Genomic DNA, 21,652 nt, shown 5'->3' on the forward strand with positions numbered 1-21,652 from the left:
CTTGCTGAACACCTCCAGGTCGTCTTCCTCATCGTCCAACGCCAGCACCTCGGCGGCGAGCAGCGGCCCGCGGGCCGCGCCGGGGGCTCCCGCGGGGGGATCGGCATCGGCCTCGACCCCTCCCCCGCCGCCAAGGGAAGGCGGGGGGAGCGGCGGCCCGGGCACCCGGCCCTCTGCCTCCATCCTTCCCTGCGAGCGCGGCCGGCAGCCCCGCCACAGCCGCTCCCCGGGGGGCCGCAATTGGCCGCCCGCCGCTCCCCCGCCCCCGCCCCGCCCCGCCCCCGGCCCCGGCCCGGCCCGGCCCGCGGGGCGCGCCCAGTGCGCAGGAGTGGAAGCGGCGGGAGGGCCGCCCTGCCGGGCCGGGACGTGCCTCCCGGCAGGCCCTGGCTGCGGGCCTGCGCCTCAGAGGGCGGCGGGGCTGCGCCTGAGGCCGCAGCCTCTCTGTGGAGGCTGGCCGTGAGGGGGGGTGGGGGGGGAGGAGGCGGAGGCGGTTGCTCACAACGCCCACAGACGTTTTCATGGAGGCGTGGGGGCGTCGGGCTCGCTCACGTGTCGCCAGCTCCCCGCTTTGGCCGCCTCCAGGGTTGCTGGGCGGGTCGGCCGGGGCCTGTCGGGCTGGGGTTAGCCGCCCTTGCTTAGCCACCCGCGGGGCGGGCTCGGGGAACGCTGCTGCTGCTGGCCTGGGTCACTAGGAAAAGCGTGTGCGGTGCCTCGGGTTAGAGAGCGGAGCCAAGCAGCCGCCAGCTCGCGTCCTCGGAAGCCCCGAGAGTGCCCGGCAGAGCCGGGCGTACCCAGGCTTTCCTTCTTTCTCCGGGTCGGTCTCTTTCTTCCTGGTGGGCGTCCAGGCTGCACACCCCGCGTCCCCGCCACCGTGGCAGCAGCCAGAAAACAGGCCTTGCTTCTTGCCTCTCGTGTGCCTTGGACAGGCGTTCTGTCGTTTGTAGCTGGAGGGTTACTCCTTCATCGTGGGGTCTGGTCTGCTTTCTGATGTTGAGGCCAGAGATTACTTTGGGGTCAGAGATTTACTTGTGAGAATAAATTGACACCACGTTACACCTGAAAAGGAGTGGGGAGAGGGACACCAAACGCTTAAAAATAGTAAAGCTGCAGAAAGGAAAAACATCAGAATTGAGGGATTTTGAAGTTGCCGGTGTTGAATAGGAAGCAACGAGCAGTGCTACTAGTTGCAGGAGCCGGGGACGTGTAGTAAGCGAGCAGGCAGGTCGAGGGAGGGGAAGGCTGCTCTAACCTGCGGTGGGGTTCAGCACCACCTTGGGCAACCAGCTTCTGTGCTGGGCGCAGGAGCTGCTCTGTGGTGCTGGGCATGGCACTGAGGCCCACGTTTGCACGGTGTAGAACAAGGCACGTCTTTGGAGGCTCCATCTGAAATGTCTGAAGTCAATAGGAACTTTGTTGTTAAGGTAGGCTTCAAGAGTCCTGGGCGGGTACTTAAACAGGCAGATTTGTGTACCTTGGTTCCCTTGCTGTCAAATTAGAAAAGGCAAACCCCGTAACCAAATGAAAGTATTTTGAAAAGCGTTCATTTGTGAACACTCCTGGCAGTTGATGAGGCAATTCATTTGGTATTTCATGCTTTTCAGTGAAGTCTTGAGCCACAACTTGAAAGAAAGAGATAAAAATAAACACTAAATATTCACTGAACTGTGCAAAGAGAAAAAGAGTATGACTGTGTAGAGAATGTATACGAAGACATTTTCATGTTTGTTTTAAAAAAAAAAAAAAAACAAACCCAACCTAAAATTCAGAGGGAACTGTGGGTTGAGGGGTGGTGGACCTTTTCACAGAAGTGATGGCACACATTTTGGCTGACAGACAAGCGTTTGCCGTAGTAGGTTGCTCTCTTCCCTCGACCAGCCACCAGAGGGAGATGGGATGCACCTTTCCTGGGTACTTGGATACTCGCTGATGGCAGAGTATGTTTCAGTAAGTTAAAATAGGCACTTTCTGTAGTTTTAAAGTAACGACTGGCCCTGGTATGAGATCCTCGGGCTTCTTTCCTCCTGACCCTGTGTAGACCGTCCCTGCCCTGCTCCTGTTTGCTGTGCCCCAGCTCAGTGCCTCTGAGGAACCTCGGGTTTCTCTGGTGCGCTGCCGTCCTCGCAGGCTGCCGCTGGCCCTTGGCCGGGTGCTGCTCACCTCCAGGCTCTGCAAGGTGCAGGCTGGGGTTCTTTGTGCTGCAGGTGCTTCTCATCCAGCGCCAAATCTGCATCTCTTCCCACCTCTGCGTCTTTTACAGTTCCTTTCCAGTGTCCTTGCTGCTCCTGTGTCCTCTAATTACTCTCAGGTACCAGATACTGATGAAAAGTGAATATTAGGATATAAATTTTCTACCCTTTCTAATCTGTCCTTTGTACACCAATGATAAGACAAGTGTAGCTGGTTTGTTTTCTGACTTTATATAGGTGATGGATGAGTTTTGTTTCCTCTGGTTTTCCCTTTACTTCACTGTTTCTAAGTGCCACGTGTTGTGCCAGAGGCCTACAGGTTTTCTGAATAGAGTAAGTACCTACAACCCATATAATGCCTGAGTTTTTAATATGTCTGTATTTAAATTCAGATGTTATACTTGCGAGGCAGTAACAAAATAAAAGAAAACTCACTGAGGATCAGAATTCCAGACAGCACACATCAGAGATGATAAATAAAGGACAGCCAGTCAAAGAAAGTATAAAACTGATGTACTGTAGGCTTGAATACTAAGGCTGTCATCTGGATCATACTAATTTTTCAAAGTTTTACCATTCTCTTGGGTTCTTTATTTCTGTTTGAGAGAAATTTCACAAGATGTTTTAATTGGATTTTTTTTCTTATTATAGCTTTTTATTAGCTCATTAATCAAGCTTAACAAGACATATTTTTAGATTCCTCGCTGGCAGTGCTTATCTTTCTGTGCTTTATATTTGAAGTACCAGTCTGTGAGGAAAAGGTATTCATTGTCCTTTGCTCTAGGAAAATATGCATTACATATAACAGTTATTTGGAATTTTAATCATCGCAAGGACCTATGCTAAAACAAAATCGGAAACCGTTCTGCCATCACTTTCACCTGCCCTCTCCACCCTCTACCCCAGTCGTCCCCAGTCTCTATTGAAAGGGCCCAGGGAGTAAATGTAACTTCAGGGCACCTTCCCTCCCATGCCGAGTCCCAGTGGGATTGCTGGCACCTCTCTAAATACTTTGCAGTATTTAGCAAAAAGAGCTTTTTACAGACTCACGAATTTTTTGCTCATTTTCTGCTGTAGGACCAGAGACAACTTTAAACAGTTGAATAATTGTGCTATTCAGAGATATTGCAGGTAGCATAAATACAGAGCTACACTTACCAGAGCGGATCTACAGGTTTCTCTTGTACTGTTATTTCAGAGGTACATTGCTGTAGATCTTGATTATTCTTCATTTCAATGTGTGTATGTGCATACGTATGCCAACAGGCTATGTGTTTCCTGAGCTCCTGGGATTTACACATTTAACCACAGATATCCTTCCCTGAACCTGTAGAATTAGATCTTGGCAATAATTAATGGTCAATATGTCAGATGTTATGCCATGAATATTATTGCCCCACTTATTTAAAGAAATAGCTATTGCACTGAGACAATACTCGACAATATTTTGCTAAATATATTTTAACATTTTGTAAAATATGGTGTTTTCTAAATACCTATACAATCTTCATGAAATACTCAACCTTTCCAGGCCCTCCTACTCAGGAACACTGAGTGGAGTATTCGCATATGCCAGGGCTGAGCTGCAATCGCCTCCAACTTTTATTTATTCACTTAAGCCCAAAAAGCTATTTTGTGTTACAAAAATGTCAGTATTATTCCTACTTGCATTTTCCCTTTTTCTTTGGTAAGAGTGTTGATCCTACCTAGTAATCCCTTCCAGAGTTGCTTTTTCTTGAACAAATTAAATTTACAAACACTGAAGCAGAACCAAGCTATTCCTTCGCTCTCATGTGCAGGCTGCATGTGATCCCTTTAGGCCACAATACCACTTTGAATACTTAATGCTGACTTGTCGAGTTTCACCAACTGCACAGTGATATGGACAGGATTAAATCTTGTTTTATTTCATCAACTCCCTAGCCAGGCAGTAGTGGGGTATGGAGGGCTCATGGTGTTTTACTCTGTTCCACCATTGCAGTGCAAATAATAAGCATATTAGTGAATCTGCTGACATTCGGCACCTTGACACGAATGAGAACATTTTTCTAGGTCTGAAATGCTTTGTCAAGTAGCATTCTTGTCAGGGTTGTATAGTGTGTAAGCAGAAGTCATTATGTTTACACCCAGAAGATATTTTGATGGTGAATTAAGGGCTGACCTTCATATCATACCATTTATTACAGCAAGCTTTATAGTAAGCTCCATATAATGGCTCAAAATAAGGTTAACTATTTGTGTTCCATGCCTGAATTGGCAAAGGAGTCAGAGCATTGAAGCTCTCAGATAAGTTGTGAGCTGCTTAGCTTTTCAGCTGCCCGTTGTGGTTTGGTTGAAAGGTAACTGTTAAGCTCTTCTGTTATTTTTGTTGTTGTTATTAGTTTAAGTTTGGAAGGTGCTTTAATTGGAATATTGTAAAATGATTTATCTGTCAGACAGTGGATATCCTCCAAGCTTATTTTTTTCAGAGACTATCAGACTGTCTTTGCTTTCTGACTGCCCAAAGGAAATTACAATGTAGTGTACTCATAATCATGTTATCTCTTTTATAGCTGCAGATCATTTTTATGACGTTGTAGATGTACAAAGCCCTGATCGATATCTAGAGACTTGCTATCCTTTTAAGTTATGTGACTCTGCCAAATTTTAGACATGAAAATATTCCAGGTGAAGCGTTATTGGGTTTCATAATTTTTACAATATCTAAAAACAGTTGCCAAGCTTCATTGGATATGAAAGCATTGATTTTTTTTTTTTTTTTAATACTTTGCACTGTTGTCAGATAGAGTCCATCTGTTCTAATCTAACATTGTCTCTTCTGCTGGAGGAATGGTTTCATGTTTCCAAATAATTGCTGCAGTTCTTGTTTTTTGATGAATAGTGTATTTAGCAATCTGTACTTCATGGCATGAAATATTAGAGTATCTCTTAGTACAAAAGTATGCAACAAATATATTAATATTTAACATAGCTTTAAAGGCTTATTGAATTAATTTGATATATGAATCTGAGTTCTTTCTATTTTTAATTTTCCTGATGCCTAGCTTCGGTACTCTGAACTTTAGGTTAAAGGAAACAGGTTAATACTGGACCTCAGTTAACCTGTTTATCAATGACTAGGTGTGGTCCTGTTTGTTAAATGACTAAAAAGAAATGACAGTGACTGATATGAATGTTATTCATTTACAGATGTCTGTTTATAACCCATTTAAATTGACAAATTCTGTATTTCAGCTGTTGCAGTGTAATGCACAGGCTCTGAAAATACTGTGCAAACCTGTGATCATTGTTTGACCTTTTAGGCACAGGGCTTGCCATTGTTTCAAGGATTATTAGCCTTTACAGAATTGCTTTATAAGGATTTAGCAATCTTTTATTGTTCACACACGCTTTCAGTGACCCTAAAAAACTTTACCAAAGGGAGCTGGTGGGTAGGTGAGCCTACTTAAACCAATCCAGGAGGCACATAGTGGTTGAATTAACCCCCTGTATTCATGATGTTTTAATAGAATTTTTTTTTTTAGACAGAAACTTTGTGCGTCTCTTGCCTTCATGTATTACTACCAGGATGACTATTAAGAAAGTTCTTATATGAAAGGTTTTTTTAGTCCTCAAATTCACACCTGAACTATTGACATAAAATTGGGATCTACATGGGACCTAATTAACACTTTAATACTTATTGATAGAAAAATGATAGGTATATAGTCATGATTCATAAAACATGTGGAAAATTCATTCTAGAGCTACACTGCCACATAATCTCTCACTTTTATCTTGTGTCACTGAGCTCTTCTCTTCCGTAAAATTCTGTACGATACTAATTGTAAAGGATTACTAATTGTAAAGGATGATACTAAGTGTCAAGGTAATTCTTGCTAAAAACTGCCCCTTTTTGTTCTACAGAGATCAGAAAATGTAAAAAAAAAACCAAAACATCATCATCATAATGCCGAAATAAAAGTATGGTCATGGATAGTAGATTATGACCCAGAGGAAAGAATGTGAACAACGTGGCTGCAGAGAGGAATTTTAAGTGATGTATGTGAAACTGCCAAAATGAGAATTGCAGCTGAAGGAAGCGAGCCAGCAGTCTAACTACAATCAATATCCAGGTTAAGTAAACAATTACAGTCTGCTGGAGTTGGAAGGAAATCCACACAGCCTGACAGGGTAACTGCAGTGTCTTCAGGTGTAAATTCTGAATTTACTTCATGGATACCTTTCTTGCCATTTACACAGTGTGTAACTGATTTTTTTGGCAACCTGTCAGGCAAAGGCTGCTCTCAGTTTATGAAGAGCTGTTGTTAAGTCTCTGCAAACAAATGATGCATGTCAATTAATAGTGGAGGTTTTAAAAATCTGGAAACTGGCGAGACTCAGAAGTGACCAAAAGAACAATGTATGTTATCGGACAGTATGATTAGACAGCGAAGCAGGCTTATGAATAAGTAAAAAATACAAAGGAGTAATATTAGGGTATTTTGTGAGCACTGAGCTTGCCCAACATAGAAGACATCAATCCTAGAATGGAAACAGCTGTGTTTACAACATTTTAGGATAGTTTCCTTATCAAATATTAATATTTGGAAAAGCCCTTGTGTGAAAACTTGGCAGTTGGTCCAACAGAAGATTTTTCTTCTCCTTGCAATATTTGCTATAAAGTTGCTAAATAGCTCAAAATAGTTTCAACACTGTTGAAAGAGATGCCTAAACCCAAAAAAGAGCTGAGAGATTTATAGATGAAAGAATATTTTTTACATTTTGGCTTGTTCTTTTACCCCTTACTTAAGCAAAACTTCTTGGGAAACCTCAAAATTTTCCTGACAGCATACATACGTATGAGACTGATAGTATAGTAGACAGCTGTTCTACTTTTATCCCCTTATTTTATATTTAACCCCCCCCCAAATATCTTTATGCTTTAAAAATATCAGTTGCTCCTAGCAGACAGTAAAGTGCCAGTAAGTATTTGTTTCCCTGTGCTCAGAACAGGTGAAATACGGCAAACCAGCTACTGCCTGTTCTCTCACCACTGCACGTCTTGCTTAGGATTAGCTAAGGCATGTAATAACCTGGTGGGAATGCTATATAGTGAACGTGTGAGTGAGGTGTGGCACAAGTACACAGGATAGTAGAATTCATTAATTTTGTAGCCCAAAGAATAATTTTTTTTCATTTTATTTCCTCTTAGCATGTCTTGATGTGTTTGCACTGTGTACAATTTTGGAGACTCTGTCTTCAAAACTGAGAAATATTTGTCTCCAAATACTGAGAAGAACCATTGCCAAATTCTAGAAAAGAATAGCAGAGGAAACAATTTAAATTTCAAGACTTCATGCCAAGACATAATCCAAGACAGAGCAACTTTGGACAGTATGGTCAAACTGCAGCTGCAAGAGCTCTAGATCAGATGGGGAAGGAAGTATTCCAACAGATGTGATTTACAGTAGTGGCACAGGCAGTCATATGCTTCCTGCAGTTTTCTCTTATTAAATAACTATTAGTAGTTTTGGTTTGGGTTGTGAGAAAATGAGAAAGACCAGATTGGTCTGTATCTTAGAGGGGAAACAATGGGATTAATTAGATCCCTATTTTATTCAACTGATTTTGCACTTAGGGATGATGTGATAGCAGAGCACTTAAGACATTGACCCAATGGATTTGCAAGAGAACTTGTGTTTAAAATGAGGTTTGTGGATGGACTGTGGCATTGAAATACAGTATTCTGGTGAGTTACAGTGAGTTCTGTAGTTAGACAGCACTGGCACTTGTTTTCCACTGAGAGAAAGAGAAAAGTTGTTAGGCAAGGTGAAACTGCAGGGAAGAGTAGGTGTACCTCCCCAGCTCCTAGGAATTAAATCCCTGTCATATTAAGATGAAAGCTTAACTACAAGAAATTTCTCTTTATTCATCTTTCAGATAAGTGATTGCTAGAAGGATGCTATAGACTTAAGAAAATGGAAGGAATATAGGAGAACTTGAAGGGTGTGTAGTACAATATTTACACTTAACCTACCCCATACTGTGAAAAGTTTGGAAATTGGAGAGGTCAGTTCCTTCTACTTTAAGTGTATAACTGTTTTCCTTATCTGCGAAGCAAAGCTGCATGCTATTTTTGGCTTTACTGAACTTCGAAGCCTTAATGGAATAATATGTGTTTTTCTGTGTCATATCACTTAAGACAACAAATTACTATCTGCTAGATTGCATTTTTCAGCCTGTGGCCATGTATGCTGCAGTAGTTGGTTTGATGTTGTGTAAGAATTCCTCTTTAAAATGACTTAATGATTTATACTACCAAATTGTTCACATTTCTAAACTATATATGAAACAGGCTAGAATTTTAGACCGGTGACCTTTCTCGTTCTCATGTGATATACCTGAGGAAAACAGCAATGAAAGGAGAACAACTGGTGGAAGGGGTTCATTTTCCATATACAACATCTCTGAGAGCACCTTTGGGTTTGCTCAAGAGGAAACTCCAGTTTAACCATTCTAGCACCTCTTAGACTGCCTCTTAGATGGGCAAGCTCTGTTGATGCCGGACTGAATAGCTGTATGTAGGGGAAAGAGTCTCAGTGGTAAAATCATCTGGTTTTGAATCAGCTGGTAATTACTTCAGCTCTTTAGCAGGTTGGAATATCTTAGGAGTGCCTTCACATGAATTTGCATCTCTGTGTTTCAGAAAGCCATTCAAGCTGCCAGGAGGAATGATATAAGATGTGGGGAACTGATTTGGTTCCCACCCTGCCAAAAATATCTAGTATAATTCCCAATAAGCTGTATGGTTTCTGTCTGAAGCCCTAAGCTGATAAGGCAACAGAGGTATTTTGGATATAGTGCTGGAGCACAAGAACACCATTCTTGCCTTCAGCTATCCTCTCTGCTTGATAAGAGTTATTGGGTAGATTGGAGCAAATCTCCTTTGATATCTATGTACCTTTTCAGGGCTTTAGGAGCATTCCCCAAGAAGATTCATGTTTCCTGTGCTCTAGCAGAACCAATGCAAATTACTCACAAGGCAACAAAGAAATTGGCCTAAAATTCCCATGAAAATGTGCTGCTGGTGTGTGGCTGCCTTTTAACTTTATCCTTAATTTTACGTGCACACCTGAACCCAAATGCATGCCTGATAGGAATGAGGAAAGGAGGCGAAAGGAAACAATAAAAGCAAACACGGTAGCTATGAACTTAAACCCAGATGAAAAAAGGTTTGAATAATCCTCTAGTTATGCAACATATTTAAAAGTATGATCCAGTTAATAAAGCATTTTTTCCTCATTATTATTTTTATAGTACAAAAAAGCAAGTAATGTACAGATCAGTACAGAAGCTGAAGGCATGAGTCTCCAGTAAAAGTATGGCCTGAAATGCTAATGGTTTTTAAACAAAATTATCCCTATTTACAAATGAATCAGTCAATTTTTAGGTAACCAAAATGCAGAGTGGAATGGATACAAATTCTCTCACAATTGATCAAAAGGTAAATAATGACATATACTGCTGCATACTGAGGAAGCTGAAAATAAGGAAATAGCATTGGTAATCTGCCTCTGGGGACCGAGATTGGCATAATTGGTAAAATGAGTCTGAAACTAAGAAATAAGGGGTAAGGCAGAGAGATTTTTGGACTGCGCAACCTATCTCCTGTAAACAGAAGTAGTGTGTTTAAGTGTCTTCCAATGATGATGGAGTTAGCAGCAAGCAGGAACATGGGCAGCAAGAAGAGAAAATAATGATCTGCATAACAACAGTCAGGTAGGCCGGTCTGGTCCAGCTTCTGCAGTGTGAGGGATGGATTCCTTGTTGGGGGTTGTTCTCTCAGCCCTGCACCGATGGATGCACCCCTCAGGGAGCTGCGTTGTGCCACTGCTGCCTGCCTCTCCGCTGCGGCTGGGCAGGGGTAGCCATTTGTACAGCTGGGAGGAAAGGGTCAGATGTTTGGCAAGGGAAGTGCAGCCGACCCTGCTGGAGGGAAAAGCAAGAGGCCAGAGCAGTTCTTCAGGATTATAGTTACGTGCTATAATCAGCAGAAGGATTTTGATTAATCTGGGTAAAAACTGATGGTCAGGAAAGAGTAACTAAAATGTTTGTATGCAAATATAATAAGCTGGACCAGCAAAATGTGAGATGTTAGAATGATTACAAGAATGTAGTGGAAAAACAGGTGTGGAACGGGGTGTGGTAATCAAAAAAGATAGAATTGCACATTGATTTGAGACAGATTAAAGAAAGAAGTAGCAATAGTGTAGCTGTGTTGTTTGAATCAAAAGCACTTCAAAATCAGGGAATGATAGAAAAATTCTATTAATTTTGTGAGTCTGTAGGATATTGTAGGGTTGGATTTGGATACTAAAAGGGATCTTTTTAAAGCATTTTATGTTTTAACATTTTGTGCGTGGTTAAAGCTTTTAAGTACTACCAGGAGTTGTGACCATATGGGTGGGCAGCCCCACATATGGAAGTATTTAACTTCTTCAGTATAGCTTGGAGAACAAATGCTAATAATACTGGTTATTTCTGCTGGTAATAGCTGAGAGTTTTTTCACTTCATCGATAAAAGGCCAACTTTAAGGCTTCATTTAAGTAATGAACATATTTCAGATGAGCTGATTGAAGAACGTATGATGTGTGATTCAGATAAAATTAAATGACAAGAGTAAAACAAATAGGTATGTAACTCAGGATTTCAAAGCTCTATACTCTACAATGTGAATGATTAAATCAATCTACCAAAGAAGCTGAGAAACTCAAATGTGGAGGAGGTCTGGAACTTTCTTACTCAAAAGTTTGAAAACTATCTGGAATTAATATCCAGGACAAAGAAGGAAACATTGTAGAAAGAATCTAACTGGATGAATAGCCACATAATTAAAAATAAGTGAGCAGAATGAAAAAGGATTGCAGAAGACTGGCAAGCAAAGAAATCTATGCAAAAGAGGTAAAGAAGCATAGGAATAAGGTGAATTGACAAAAAGTCAAGCAGAGCTAGACCTTGCACTGGTTACTAAACATGATAAAATTACCCAGCCTTAAGCAAGCAGTTTCAGAAGCAAACCACTATGAACATGGGGTCACTGTTCAGAGATTAAACGTATGACCCTAAAAATAAGAAAATGCTTTATTCTCACTTAATTAGAAATGCTGCTGCTGACTGTGGTGGGAAATGGATGTTGCCTAGTAGGAGTGAGTCCACAGGCTTGAAAATAAAAATCATTGCAACTGAGATGCAAGCAAAACACAAACAGTTTGACATAGTGAAGGATGGTAATCAATAGTTTCCTGACCAGAAAGAGACCAGCTCGTGAACTCTTGTATCTGATACCATATGACAGCAAATACACAGTGATTAGGGAGAAGGAAAAATGATCCAGGTGGTTATAGGTGCATTAGTCCAACCTTGAGGCTTTAGAAGAAATTTTGAAGGCAATCTTTCCTGTACCTGCAAATGCTTGACTGATACCAGCTTTGGTTATAAGTGTTGGACCATCGCAGGATTGCTGGTGTTAGCAGCACGCTGTGGGCAGCGCGCACACGCTCTCATCAGGGACCAGGCATTCTTAGGGGCCAGTTTACCCCACCTGTGGGCTTAAACACTTCTCCTGAACAGACTGTACCTTTAGGTAATATTGGACATCTCTTTTTTTTTTTTTAAGTGTCTGAGCATGGGTCAGTCTAGTGTTTCTTCTTAATTCCTTGCCTGTAACTTAATTTTGATACATAATGGGCAGAGCAAGATTTGCACAAGCATAGATTTCAGTTGTAGGCTACAACTTTCTCATACAAAGTACCAAAACTTAATATAGGTGCAGAACACAGATTATGGGGTTTCTGTGAGACTCTTCCAAGTGACTTATGAATGCAGCTAACTCTGTGAAATGATCTAACTTGCTTCTTGAGGATGAGAGAGAGAGATTGTGAAGAACACACTTGAGTCTACAAAGATTTTCCCATAAGAATCAAGTCCACTAGATGAATTTCAAGTTTTGTCCTGGAAGGTAAGTACTTTAGACCTCTTACTAGCACTAAGCATAAATTAAGTTGTAAATTGCAATCTGTTTGGAAAAATTAAATTTATTTCTAAATTGTATTTAAGCAATGATGTTGTGAATGAGGTGAAAAAACCACAACAGACCTTTCCCAATAGGTTCCCTAATAAAGGAACTTCCTTCCTGACCACCAGAACCAACAGCCTGACAAAAAGCATCCTAAATACCACATTTTCTGTACTGCATCTAAAGGGACTGTGAGAAAAAATAGGCTCAACCTAAATATCGGAGAGCAAGTCACTTACATTTTGCAACCTATGCTCTTCCCCACCCTTTGGGACTGTCCGCTAGACTGAGGTTTGAGCAGTTCTTCCCAGAACTGAGATGAGGAGGTGGTGGGCATTTTTACAACACAGGTCATTTTTGTATTAAAATTAGTACTTAGAGTGCTTATACTGTTAAAAATAGTGCTGGAAGAGGACTGTGCAATGAATAATAAGTTTAGGCAATGCTGCTAAATTAAAACATGGCTTTAGAAGTTGCTCAGAGGAGTTTGTTTAATCTTTACATTTTCCCAAAATTAAATATCAAATTATTGGTAATGCCTGGCATCCTTTGTAGGAATGTAGTTCAGATGCACTCATCAAAAGAGCTCATATCATTAGAGGGGTGATTGTGTCATCTCCGGTAGAATTATTCCACACCATTGGTATTTCTTGGCAGACTGACATGTTTTCACTTGACATTGCTGTAACCCCTGGGAAAGAAAGAGAGTCCTACCTTTGCATGAATAATTCATTAGTGAGGCATCACTCTGAAGTATTCCAAAGAAGTATTCCGTTCTTTTTTGGGGGGAAGGGAAGGATACCAAAGCTACTTAAAAATTTTTTTTTTTAAATTTTACTTTTTTTAATGCTACCCTGCAGTCTTACCACTTTGTAAGCATTATTCCATAGCAAGCTTCTCTCCCAGCAAAGAACTAACTCTCAGCTCTGATCTTTTGGTCTGTAGACTAATCCATGTTATTTTTCCAAAAGGTTCTGGAGCAGAGCAGTGGAAAGCTGCTGATGCAGTGTAGCCTTTCTGAGAGTGCTGGATTGTCTGGAACTGGACAAAAATGCTGGTAAATCAAACTTTCTCTCAGAAATCCAGCCAAGAAGCATGGCTGGCTGTTTAGTAAAATGTGCTAAAATATATTTTCTAATGACTGGGTAGACTGTCATTGTTAGCAGTGAGCATGCAGACCACATACTAAACACCTGGCAGAACCAGGGAAATGTGGTCTTTCATATTTGATCAGAGAATGGAGGGCTGAGCATTCACAGGCATGTTTAAAGCAGTGGTGAAAATGTTTACACAGAGTCGGTTTGTCTTATTTTTGAAGTGTAAAAAGCCCGGGTTTTCCATTTACCTGGATAAACGTTCCTATTGCTAGTAATGAGTTTAAGGAGCATAAGTTGAAACAGAAGACCCTGTATGGTGTAACTTTCTTATTTTAGGTAAGCCTTTCTTACCTAAGGCTCTACCACTGACAGTTTTTTTCTAAAATTGTATCAATAGCAGGTGTTCACTTTATTCTTTACTTTTTCACTTCTAATATGTATTTTTTCATGTCTGCTAGAAAAGCTTGGCTATCAGTTTAAAGCATGTTCTTGATAACAGGCAGGCAAGGGCTGGATGAGCCATTCTTTTATTCTTATGTGCAATATCTTGGGTATTCGAAGGGCTCTTTAGTGATCCCTTCCTCTAAGAAGCTCAAATAATTCCTGGTATTTTATTAACCTGTCAGAGCAGGGGTTGCTTCTGAATTTATCTTGGTATTTCTGTCTGAAACAGCTGTGCAGCCTATGCTTCAAATTGCCAGCATTAAATCAACATAGTTTTCCTCCTCATTCTTCATCAATTTGTCATATAGATAAGCCCACTACCTGCACTAGCAAGCTTCCATTATCCACTGTTCTTGCTGGTTTCTTCCACATACTTCCATCAACACCCACAAAGGCTTTTTACCCTCAGATACATTCCGTCTTTTTCTCTTTAGGTTTTTTAACTCCACTGCTTAAGACGATGTCTGCAGATAGCTAATGACTCTAAAAATTGAGCATGTCATATGACTTATTTTGCCAGTGATATAGCTAGGTGGTTTGGACTTTAATCTCTTGAGATCACATAAAGGAAATAAAAAAAATTTTAAGTCAGATAAAAAGAAAAAAAACCACACAAGAGAAAAATGCATCTTGATGATTTTTGTTATTTATGGAAACTCTAGCATCCAAATTTATTTCCTAATTACTGAAACTGTACACACTGAAAATTTACACATTTGAGGAATGTAAATGAATACACCATACCCTCCATTATGCACTATGCAGTAAGGGTCCTTCATGATCAGATTTTTACCCCATGAAATTTAATCATCATTCAGATTCTTCTGTTTTTTTCATATATTTGCTTCTCCTTAAATGTGCTTCTGTGACATGTATATATGTAACCTCCATAACTAAGATGTTTTTATTTGCATTGTAGAAGAGTAAAGCATTTCCAATGCTAGTATTATAATGAATACTGTATTTAAAAGATCATGCCTCACTTTTCTATGTGCTGTATTGGCAACAGAGTGTTATAGTCTGTCCTGATATTTCACTGTATAAATTAGACAGCTAAGGAAGGAAGAAGAAAACCAGCAGATATAGATTAAGTGACCCGTTCCAGATCACAACACACAATTTTGACAGCGTGAGAAGTAGATTCCCAGCCCAACCTACTAAACTTGGAGTCATCAGAAATGTAATCCTGATTTTTAGGAAAAGGTGAGGGGATTTGGAATTGGCTTGAATTTTTTTTATCCTTTTTGTGCTTCTCTACAGAAATAATTATAACTATTTACAGTGGCTGTTGTAAACTTCATTGAAATAGTTTTCAGAAACTACTGTTTCCAATTGTCATTTCAGTAATGTTTTTCTAAAATTGAAAAAATGAAAACAAAATTTTTGCATAGGAAGAAAGACATTTCAAAGACTTGCTACTTTTCCTCCATTAGAGCGCAAGTGCAAGTTGAAAAGGGGCATATGTTTTTCAGTGTGTAACCTCCATGTGTGGGCATGTTGGATACTAAAAAAAGAACTGCTAGACTTTTTTACAAGGAATGGATTTATTTGCAAAGGAAAAAGATTAGCAAAATCATCAAAACACCTGAAGAAAAACTAATTCAGAAATAAAACAAATGGGAGACTCCTCTAGAAATGTCTGTAATTGTGCAAGGTGTTTGCAAATAAATACTTTAAAAGAGATGTTTCCTCTTTCAAATCAGACAAGCTGCTGATTCCCTCTGCTTCCCTATTGCTGCTGTGGGTGCCCCAGGCTTTTTCCTCCAGTGCAGCTGTGCTCCACTGAAATAAATGGCACTTCCTGGGGACTACATCTTTAGTTACTGGTACAAAAGTCATCGTAATGTGCAATGAGATATTTCAGTAATGCTTTCAAATGGCTATTAAAACACAACACAGCATAATAAAATCACAACTGCATGGTTGCAGATAGAGCTACCAGTGACACAGCTACCTACATATTATTCCCTTCAAAAAGGAGCTACTAGAAAAATTATAGGGCATCAAGGAAAGTTGTAAAAAACCTCAGATGCTCAGTGATGTAGTCTCACTGCTGTCTGTCTTTTCTTCCCAGCTCCCTCCCAGTTTTCTGTTTTGGTTTACAATCTCCAAAGTACTGAGTTTCATAGCTCAACTCATTTATTGCCTTGCATCACAGGGAATAATAATTCGTGCCTAGCAGTGTGAAATCTGGAAAATCGGATTCAAAGTATGCCTATGTCTTCAAGGAGATCCCAGTTATTTCCCATACAAAGTAAACATCTTGCTTGGGAGACTGGAAGATGTGCATTAACAGAAATGCTTTGCCTTTTCTATGAGAACGGTCTCTTAATTAAGAATTTGTGCATTAAAGCAGGGGTGAACCCAAATGGTGATTGCTGCATCATAAAGCTTGCAGCCTGTTCTGCAGAATAGAAATCAATAGGATAAAGAAAAAAGTTAAACAATGTTGAAGAATTGTAGCAAGAAGTTCCCTTCTCTTTCCTAGTATCCACCAGTAAATACTAAAAATGAATCACATTTGAGTTGGTTCTAATGCGGCACATGTTGCTGGCTTCTCAGGACCTCATCTGAGACGTGCAGGATTTATCTTGACAAGGGCTTTGCAACTGTCGAGGCTGTTGATCTCAAAAGTGGTTAAGGACTCCTGCCTAACTCTAAGTACTTGTGTGTCTCAGGTAGGATGCCAGTGTATCAAGGCATCGAGATTCTCAGTAAAGAGCAATGCACACCTCTTGGGGCAAGTAAATAGGGACTTAAAGTTCTTCTGGGTGCTTGGAAACTGAGCCGCCCCACAGCTAACAGTATCTGGCCCTGGGCTTTTTTCTTTTCATATTTTGGTCATCAGCTTATTCTGCCCTTAAATACAGTTTTGAGCTTGTCACTTGTTTCATTTGAGGAGCTAAGCTTGTTGTCCTGGACCCACGAAGTTGTATCTCTAATATGAACAGGAAAATAGTAGTGCTTCAAACACCAGCATATATTTCAAGTAGACCCTGTACACTCATAAAATGTTAGAATTTAGGATCTTTCCAGTGACAGCCATGACTGCCTTGTTTAATGTCAGGCTTCTGGAAGATCCTTTCCTAGCCAATGCTGTTTAGCCATCTGTCCCTTAAAGAGAAAGGAGACACAGGTCTTGCGTTTAAGTTACTCCCACTGGAAATGTTGCATATTATATTCTTCATTGTATTTATTACAGAGTATGTGGTACCTGCTTGAGTATCCCAAGACCACATATTTGTATTGCTTTGTTTGTATGGGTCATGATATTTGCCCAATGATAGATAATCAAATCTTTCTGAAATCTCTTATTTTTGCAACAGAATTTCAGTCTCATCTTGCGTTCTGTACTATTGATTTTGTCATCAGAACTCTTAAAATTCATAGTAAGTACTTTACCAGTCTGTCTATTTGTTAGCCAGTTTATTTGGGAACAATTATGGTTATCTCATAGATATTTCCAGCATGTTTTTTTGAAAACAAAGCCTTTGTCTCTACACTATTTGAGAAAATCAGTAATTGAAATCTGAACTGTATGCTGCTTTGATAGAAAGTATATTCTGGTTTTGTTTTCTGCTTGGGGAGGAATCGGGTTTCAGCTCGAATGGTCGTGTATTCTCCCTCTGTATTTTGTTTCTGGTAGGTTGTTCTACAAGCCTACAGAATAGTGTTACAGGATAAAAACCTCCTGAACACATCCTAAATATGTTTATGTGTATGTGCTCTATAGAGATGTAGATTTGCCAGGTTAGAATATTTGTAATTAAAAGGATTTTCATTTCCTTATAGTTTGGATAGGATTTTGGAGTGTCAGAAAACAAATGTCTGTGTTTACCTTCAACTGATTCTTTGCATTAGTATAAGGAAATTATCCTCGTAAAGATGTCTGGGAAAAATAGTCTCCTTTGATTCTTGAATAGCTTAAAGGCATCTCTTAATTTCATCTGTTTCTTTATATTTTTATATATATATATATATATATATATATATGTGAATACAAAGATTGAAGATTAACATGTTTGGGAAAGTTAAGAGCTGCTGGATAGGGGACAGTGGACAGTTATTCAAATTCAGCATAATTGAGACTAGAGATGCAAACAATGCCTCTTAATATTGATAGCCATACCTAATTTTCTTTTGATGATTTGTGTCATTTCAAAAAGATGTGATTTTAAAGATGAAGCTTTCTATGGAGCTGTCGAAATCTTATAGTTCACATTTCTGAAATAATCAAATTACAGCTTCTTATACTTAACTAGAGAGACCAAAGTGCTTTTCACATGCAGTATTGCACTTAGCACAAAAACAAATGCTAATGTGACTATCGGTACAGGACCAAACTTTATCTGAGATCTGGGGTGTTGCCATGGCAATTCCAATTGTTGGAAAAAAATTCCCTTTTGTGCTTCATTCTGACATTATATTGCAAAATGATGATTATGAAGAAACATGCAACCCAAAAGGGGGGAAAAAATCTCTTTTTGAAGATGTAAAACATACTTTCTATCCCATTTACTTTTTGTGAAACACCGAGTGTGTGCCCAGATTGTTATGAGCTGTATTTTTTGCAGATTCAGATACATTTTTATTTCTCAAACTGCCATAATAATGCTGAATGTTATTTCTCCCAAATGTAATAATCAACATAATAAGGAACTCAGAGACATATATCCCATTTCCTATGCAAAATATCAATTTCTAGTATATTATACTGCTGACGTGGACCTCTTGCTTTTAACAATACTGCCTATGTTAGTTGAAACATATCTAAAATACAAAACTTGCCTACGTTATTTGTATATATCAACTATATAATCTATGTATAATATAATCAGAATAGCCCATAATAGCCAATAGATCAGTAATTTCTGTTTCTAGTTATACAATTGTTTTTCTACGAATACATCTCACTGTGAGAAAATTGATATGGCTATTACCTATTCCTTGCTAAATCAATATACAACAAGCTTTAAATAAAAAAAAAACCCCACACAATACTTCCAAAAGAGAAAAAAATGAAGGGGTAAAGTTAAAATGTGGTTTGCGCTGCAATTCACGCTGAAGTTTATTGTGCATTCTTTTATGTAGGAAATGCATAAAATGGGAAGCATTTCCAGAAGAGAACTAATTCTTGCAGTGCTGCATTGCTGCTTTATAAATAAATCATTGTCCTTTCTCTATTGATCACTGGAACAATCCAGTCGAAGAATGCTGACTTAGTGCAGCCCTTCTCAGGAGTGCTGGACTGAGAGAAAAAGCCGGGTAAGTGGGACCCAGCAGCAGGGAATAGGGAAAACCCCGTACTGGTTAGAGATCAGGTTTGGTACATAAAGTCCAGCCCTTGATTTATTTCTTACCTCCAAAAAAAACTTGACAAAGAAGCTGATTTCTACAAGATTCTTTCTTTCTTTCCTACTTTCTTTCTTTCTTTCTTTGCATAACGTCATTGATCAGGGGAAATATTAAATATAAGACAATACTAGTTGTAATTACTGGATGCTGAAGACCTGTGTATAATGTATTGTGAAATTTTTGTAGAACATACTCAAAAAGACCTTCCAAATTTAATCCAGTCTTTTAATGATCCCAATTATGATATTTGTTTGCCAAGAAATAAGGGCTCAAGCCTTCCAGGAATATGTTTGAATTAGTAGACTCTTGGAAATAGCGCTGCATTCCTGTGAATTGAGGTGGAATCTGAATTTTATTTGGTTATCTCAAAGATCACAGCTTGCCAATCTGACAATTTTGTGATGTCTGATCTATCAAGATTGCTGGTATCAGGCCCCAAGGTTTTCTGGGAAGGAGGAGTAGCCTGTTACAGCGAGGAGCTGAGAAATACTGTCTGGGTTTGCATGTCTGGCCGTTACGATCAGTATTGGATCTCAGAGGCATATACCTTATGAAACGTGGCTTTCACTGAAGCCTGCGGTAGGTGTCCCTATCAAGACTGTACACTCACAATGTTGTTATCCAGAACTTCCAGCTAGTTCTAGAATATAAAGTTGTTCTTTTTCATAAAATAAGATTTACTGGCAGATATAGGGCTCAGCTGATGGCAGGCTATTCAGGGCCATGGTGATGCATTGCTTTTAGGGCATGTTGTCATCACATCAGTTTTTTTCTGTTTCCCATTAATTCCGAATGCTTCCAGGATGCAGGTCTGTAAAATGTAATTATTTATTCCACTGGGTGTTTTGTCTCTAGTGTCGCAATCGGAGGCAGCACATGCTCGCGTGTTCTCACCCAGCGTGCAGTTAGCTGGCTGATAGGAAGCACAATATTAGCAAGCTTTCTCGAATACAATAGAGGCGTATGGCATTGAGCGGCAAAGCTCGATGCGAGAGACTGCAGACTTGAATGCGTGAATTGATCTGAATTGCTTCAGTCATGCGGGGGGCGGCCGGGGGTTTCTGTTCCCCGTTTGCTGTCGGCGAGGTGAGGCTGTGGAGCGGCCGGGGGCCGTGCGGCAGCGTGGACCTGCCAGGATCGCCGAACGCGCGCCGTCGGCAGCAAAACTTCCCCCGGCTTGAACTATAAATCTGGACCAAAAGGGCTACAGGGAACAAACGTGGAGGCAGAGAAAGAGACTAAACGTGTCGTTGTTGCTAACATGGCAGAAAGCACCTGGCACAGCCCGGGTTTCCGTTGGGCTGGCAGCTGACAGGCTTTCCCTTTCTTCTCCCGGTGCCCAAGTATCAGGCCGTTCGTGCCTTCTGCTAGTGTGCTGAAAGGCCTGTCGCTGACACGAACATAACAAGCCATGAAGTATTCTGTTATGTGAAATAATGCAATCTATTAAACAAACAAAAAACCCGGTGGTGGTATTCCGTCTCTTTCTGACCATCTCCCTCTCCCAGCCAAAGCAGAGCCTGGCCGCTGACCACTAGATGACACTGTTGTATAAGGACATGTTCAGCAGAATGGCTTAGACAATAACTAATTTACTTAGAGAACATGTATGTGTATAATTAGGAGTCATCAATGTCTTTCTTTTAAAATAAAATAAGTTTACCATATCTAATTAGATATTTCTTATAAGATGGATTTCATTCTAATTGGGTAAAGCTATGCTACTGGTTTAAAATATAGCAAAGGATGTATTTGTATTCACTTTCACAGTTTCCATATTTTTTTAGTCCTAGCAATAAATGGATCTGATTACACCTTTTAAATCGATGTTCTCTCAGACTGGTATGACATAAATGATTGTTCTGTCATTGTGATTTTACTGCCATTGTTTTCAGCGTGTGAGGTTTGTTAGTGATATCTCTCTTAATCTCATTCTGTCTTTCCCCATCCTCCTGATTGTGGTCTTGAATCTGCATGTTCTTTCCATCCAAACGGAAGTAATCTATTTAAAGAGCCAACAACTGCCACCACGCATGGCTCTAGCTTGACCATGACAGTGCAGGCTTTCCAGCAGCAGCGAGCTCAGTAATCCCCAGCTAATGAACGAGAGCTCCAAAATGCCCGTTGTGCGAGGGGTTTCTTTAAAAGCTCGGATTTCCTGTAACTGAGTGTTGCCAATGGAAAATCTAGTTTTTGCAGATGTCAGACTAAATTCAGCCTAGGTAAAACTCAAATTCAGTGCTTTTCTGTGGGGAAAATTAATGGCTTTAAGCTTCTCTGTGAATTCAGAAAGCACTGGCTAGTCAGCACCACACCCGGCGTGGACAAGGCTTACATCTCTTCCCAAAGAAATTTCATTAATGCCTGAATTCGCTTCACCAAGTGAGTTCTGGATATTCCCACCAAAACTCTGTGTCGCGTGCCAATGTAAGGACTACGCTCAATTTACAGTTCTTTCGGATCTGTGAGAGTTTTGATACAGGTGGTCTTCCTCAGATCAGCTCTGGTGACG

General features: G+C 40.2%; 1 protein-coding gene and 1 long non-coding RNA gene across 6 annotated transcripts in view; one reads left to right on the plus strand and one right to left on the minus strand.

The window, feature by feature from the left end:
* SNX7 (sorting nexin 7) overlaps positions 1 to 418 on the minus strand; it is a 31,058-nt gene extending 30,640 nt beyond the window's left edge. Inside the window, exon 1 of one of the 2 annotated variants that reach the window (XM_075508296.1) lies at positions 1 to 418. In XM_075508296.1, the coding sequence (XP_075364411.1) occupies positions 1 to 183 (183 nt within the window). In that variant the 5' untranslated portion in view covers positions 184 to 418. The other variant, XM_075508295.1, reaches the window with a different exon arrangement.
* LOC142412675 (uncharacterized) overlaps positions 67 to 21,652 on the plus strand; it is a 27,961-nt gene continuing 6,375 nt past the window's right edge. The window contains exons 1-2 of one of the 4 annotated variants that reach the window (XR_012776572.1): positions 67 to 1,944; positions 2,424 to 2,519. This is a non-coding gene — a long non-coding RNA (uncharacterized LOC142412675). Of the gene's footprint in view, positions 1,945 to 2,423; positions 2,520 to 12,208; positions 13,302 to 14,834; positions 14,989 to 21,652 lie in introns of those variants that run through there. The other 3 variants (XR_012776571.1, XR_012776573.1, XR_012776570.1) reach the window with 3 other exon arrangements.

The sequence above is a fragment of the Mycteria americana genome, chromosome 7 (assembly GCF_035582795.1).
Source record: "Mycteria americana isolate JAX WOST 10 ecotype Jacksonville Zoo and Gardens chromosome 7, USCA_MyAme_1.0, whole genome shotgun sequence".
NCBI classification, from domain to species: domain Eukaryota; kingdom Metazoa; phylum Chordata; class Aves; order Ciconiiformes; family Ciconiidae; genus Mycteria; species Mycteria americana.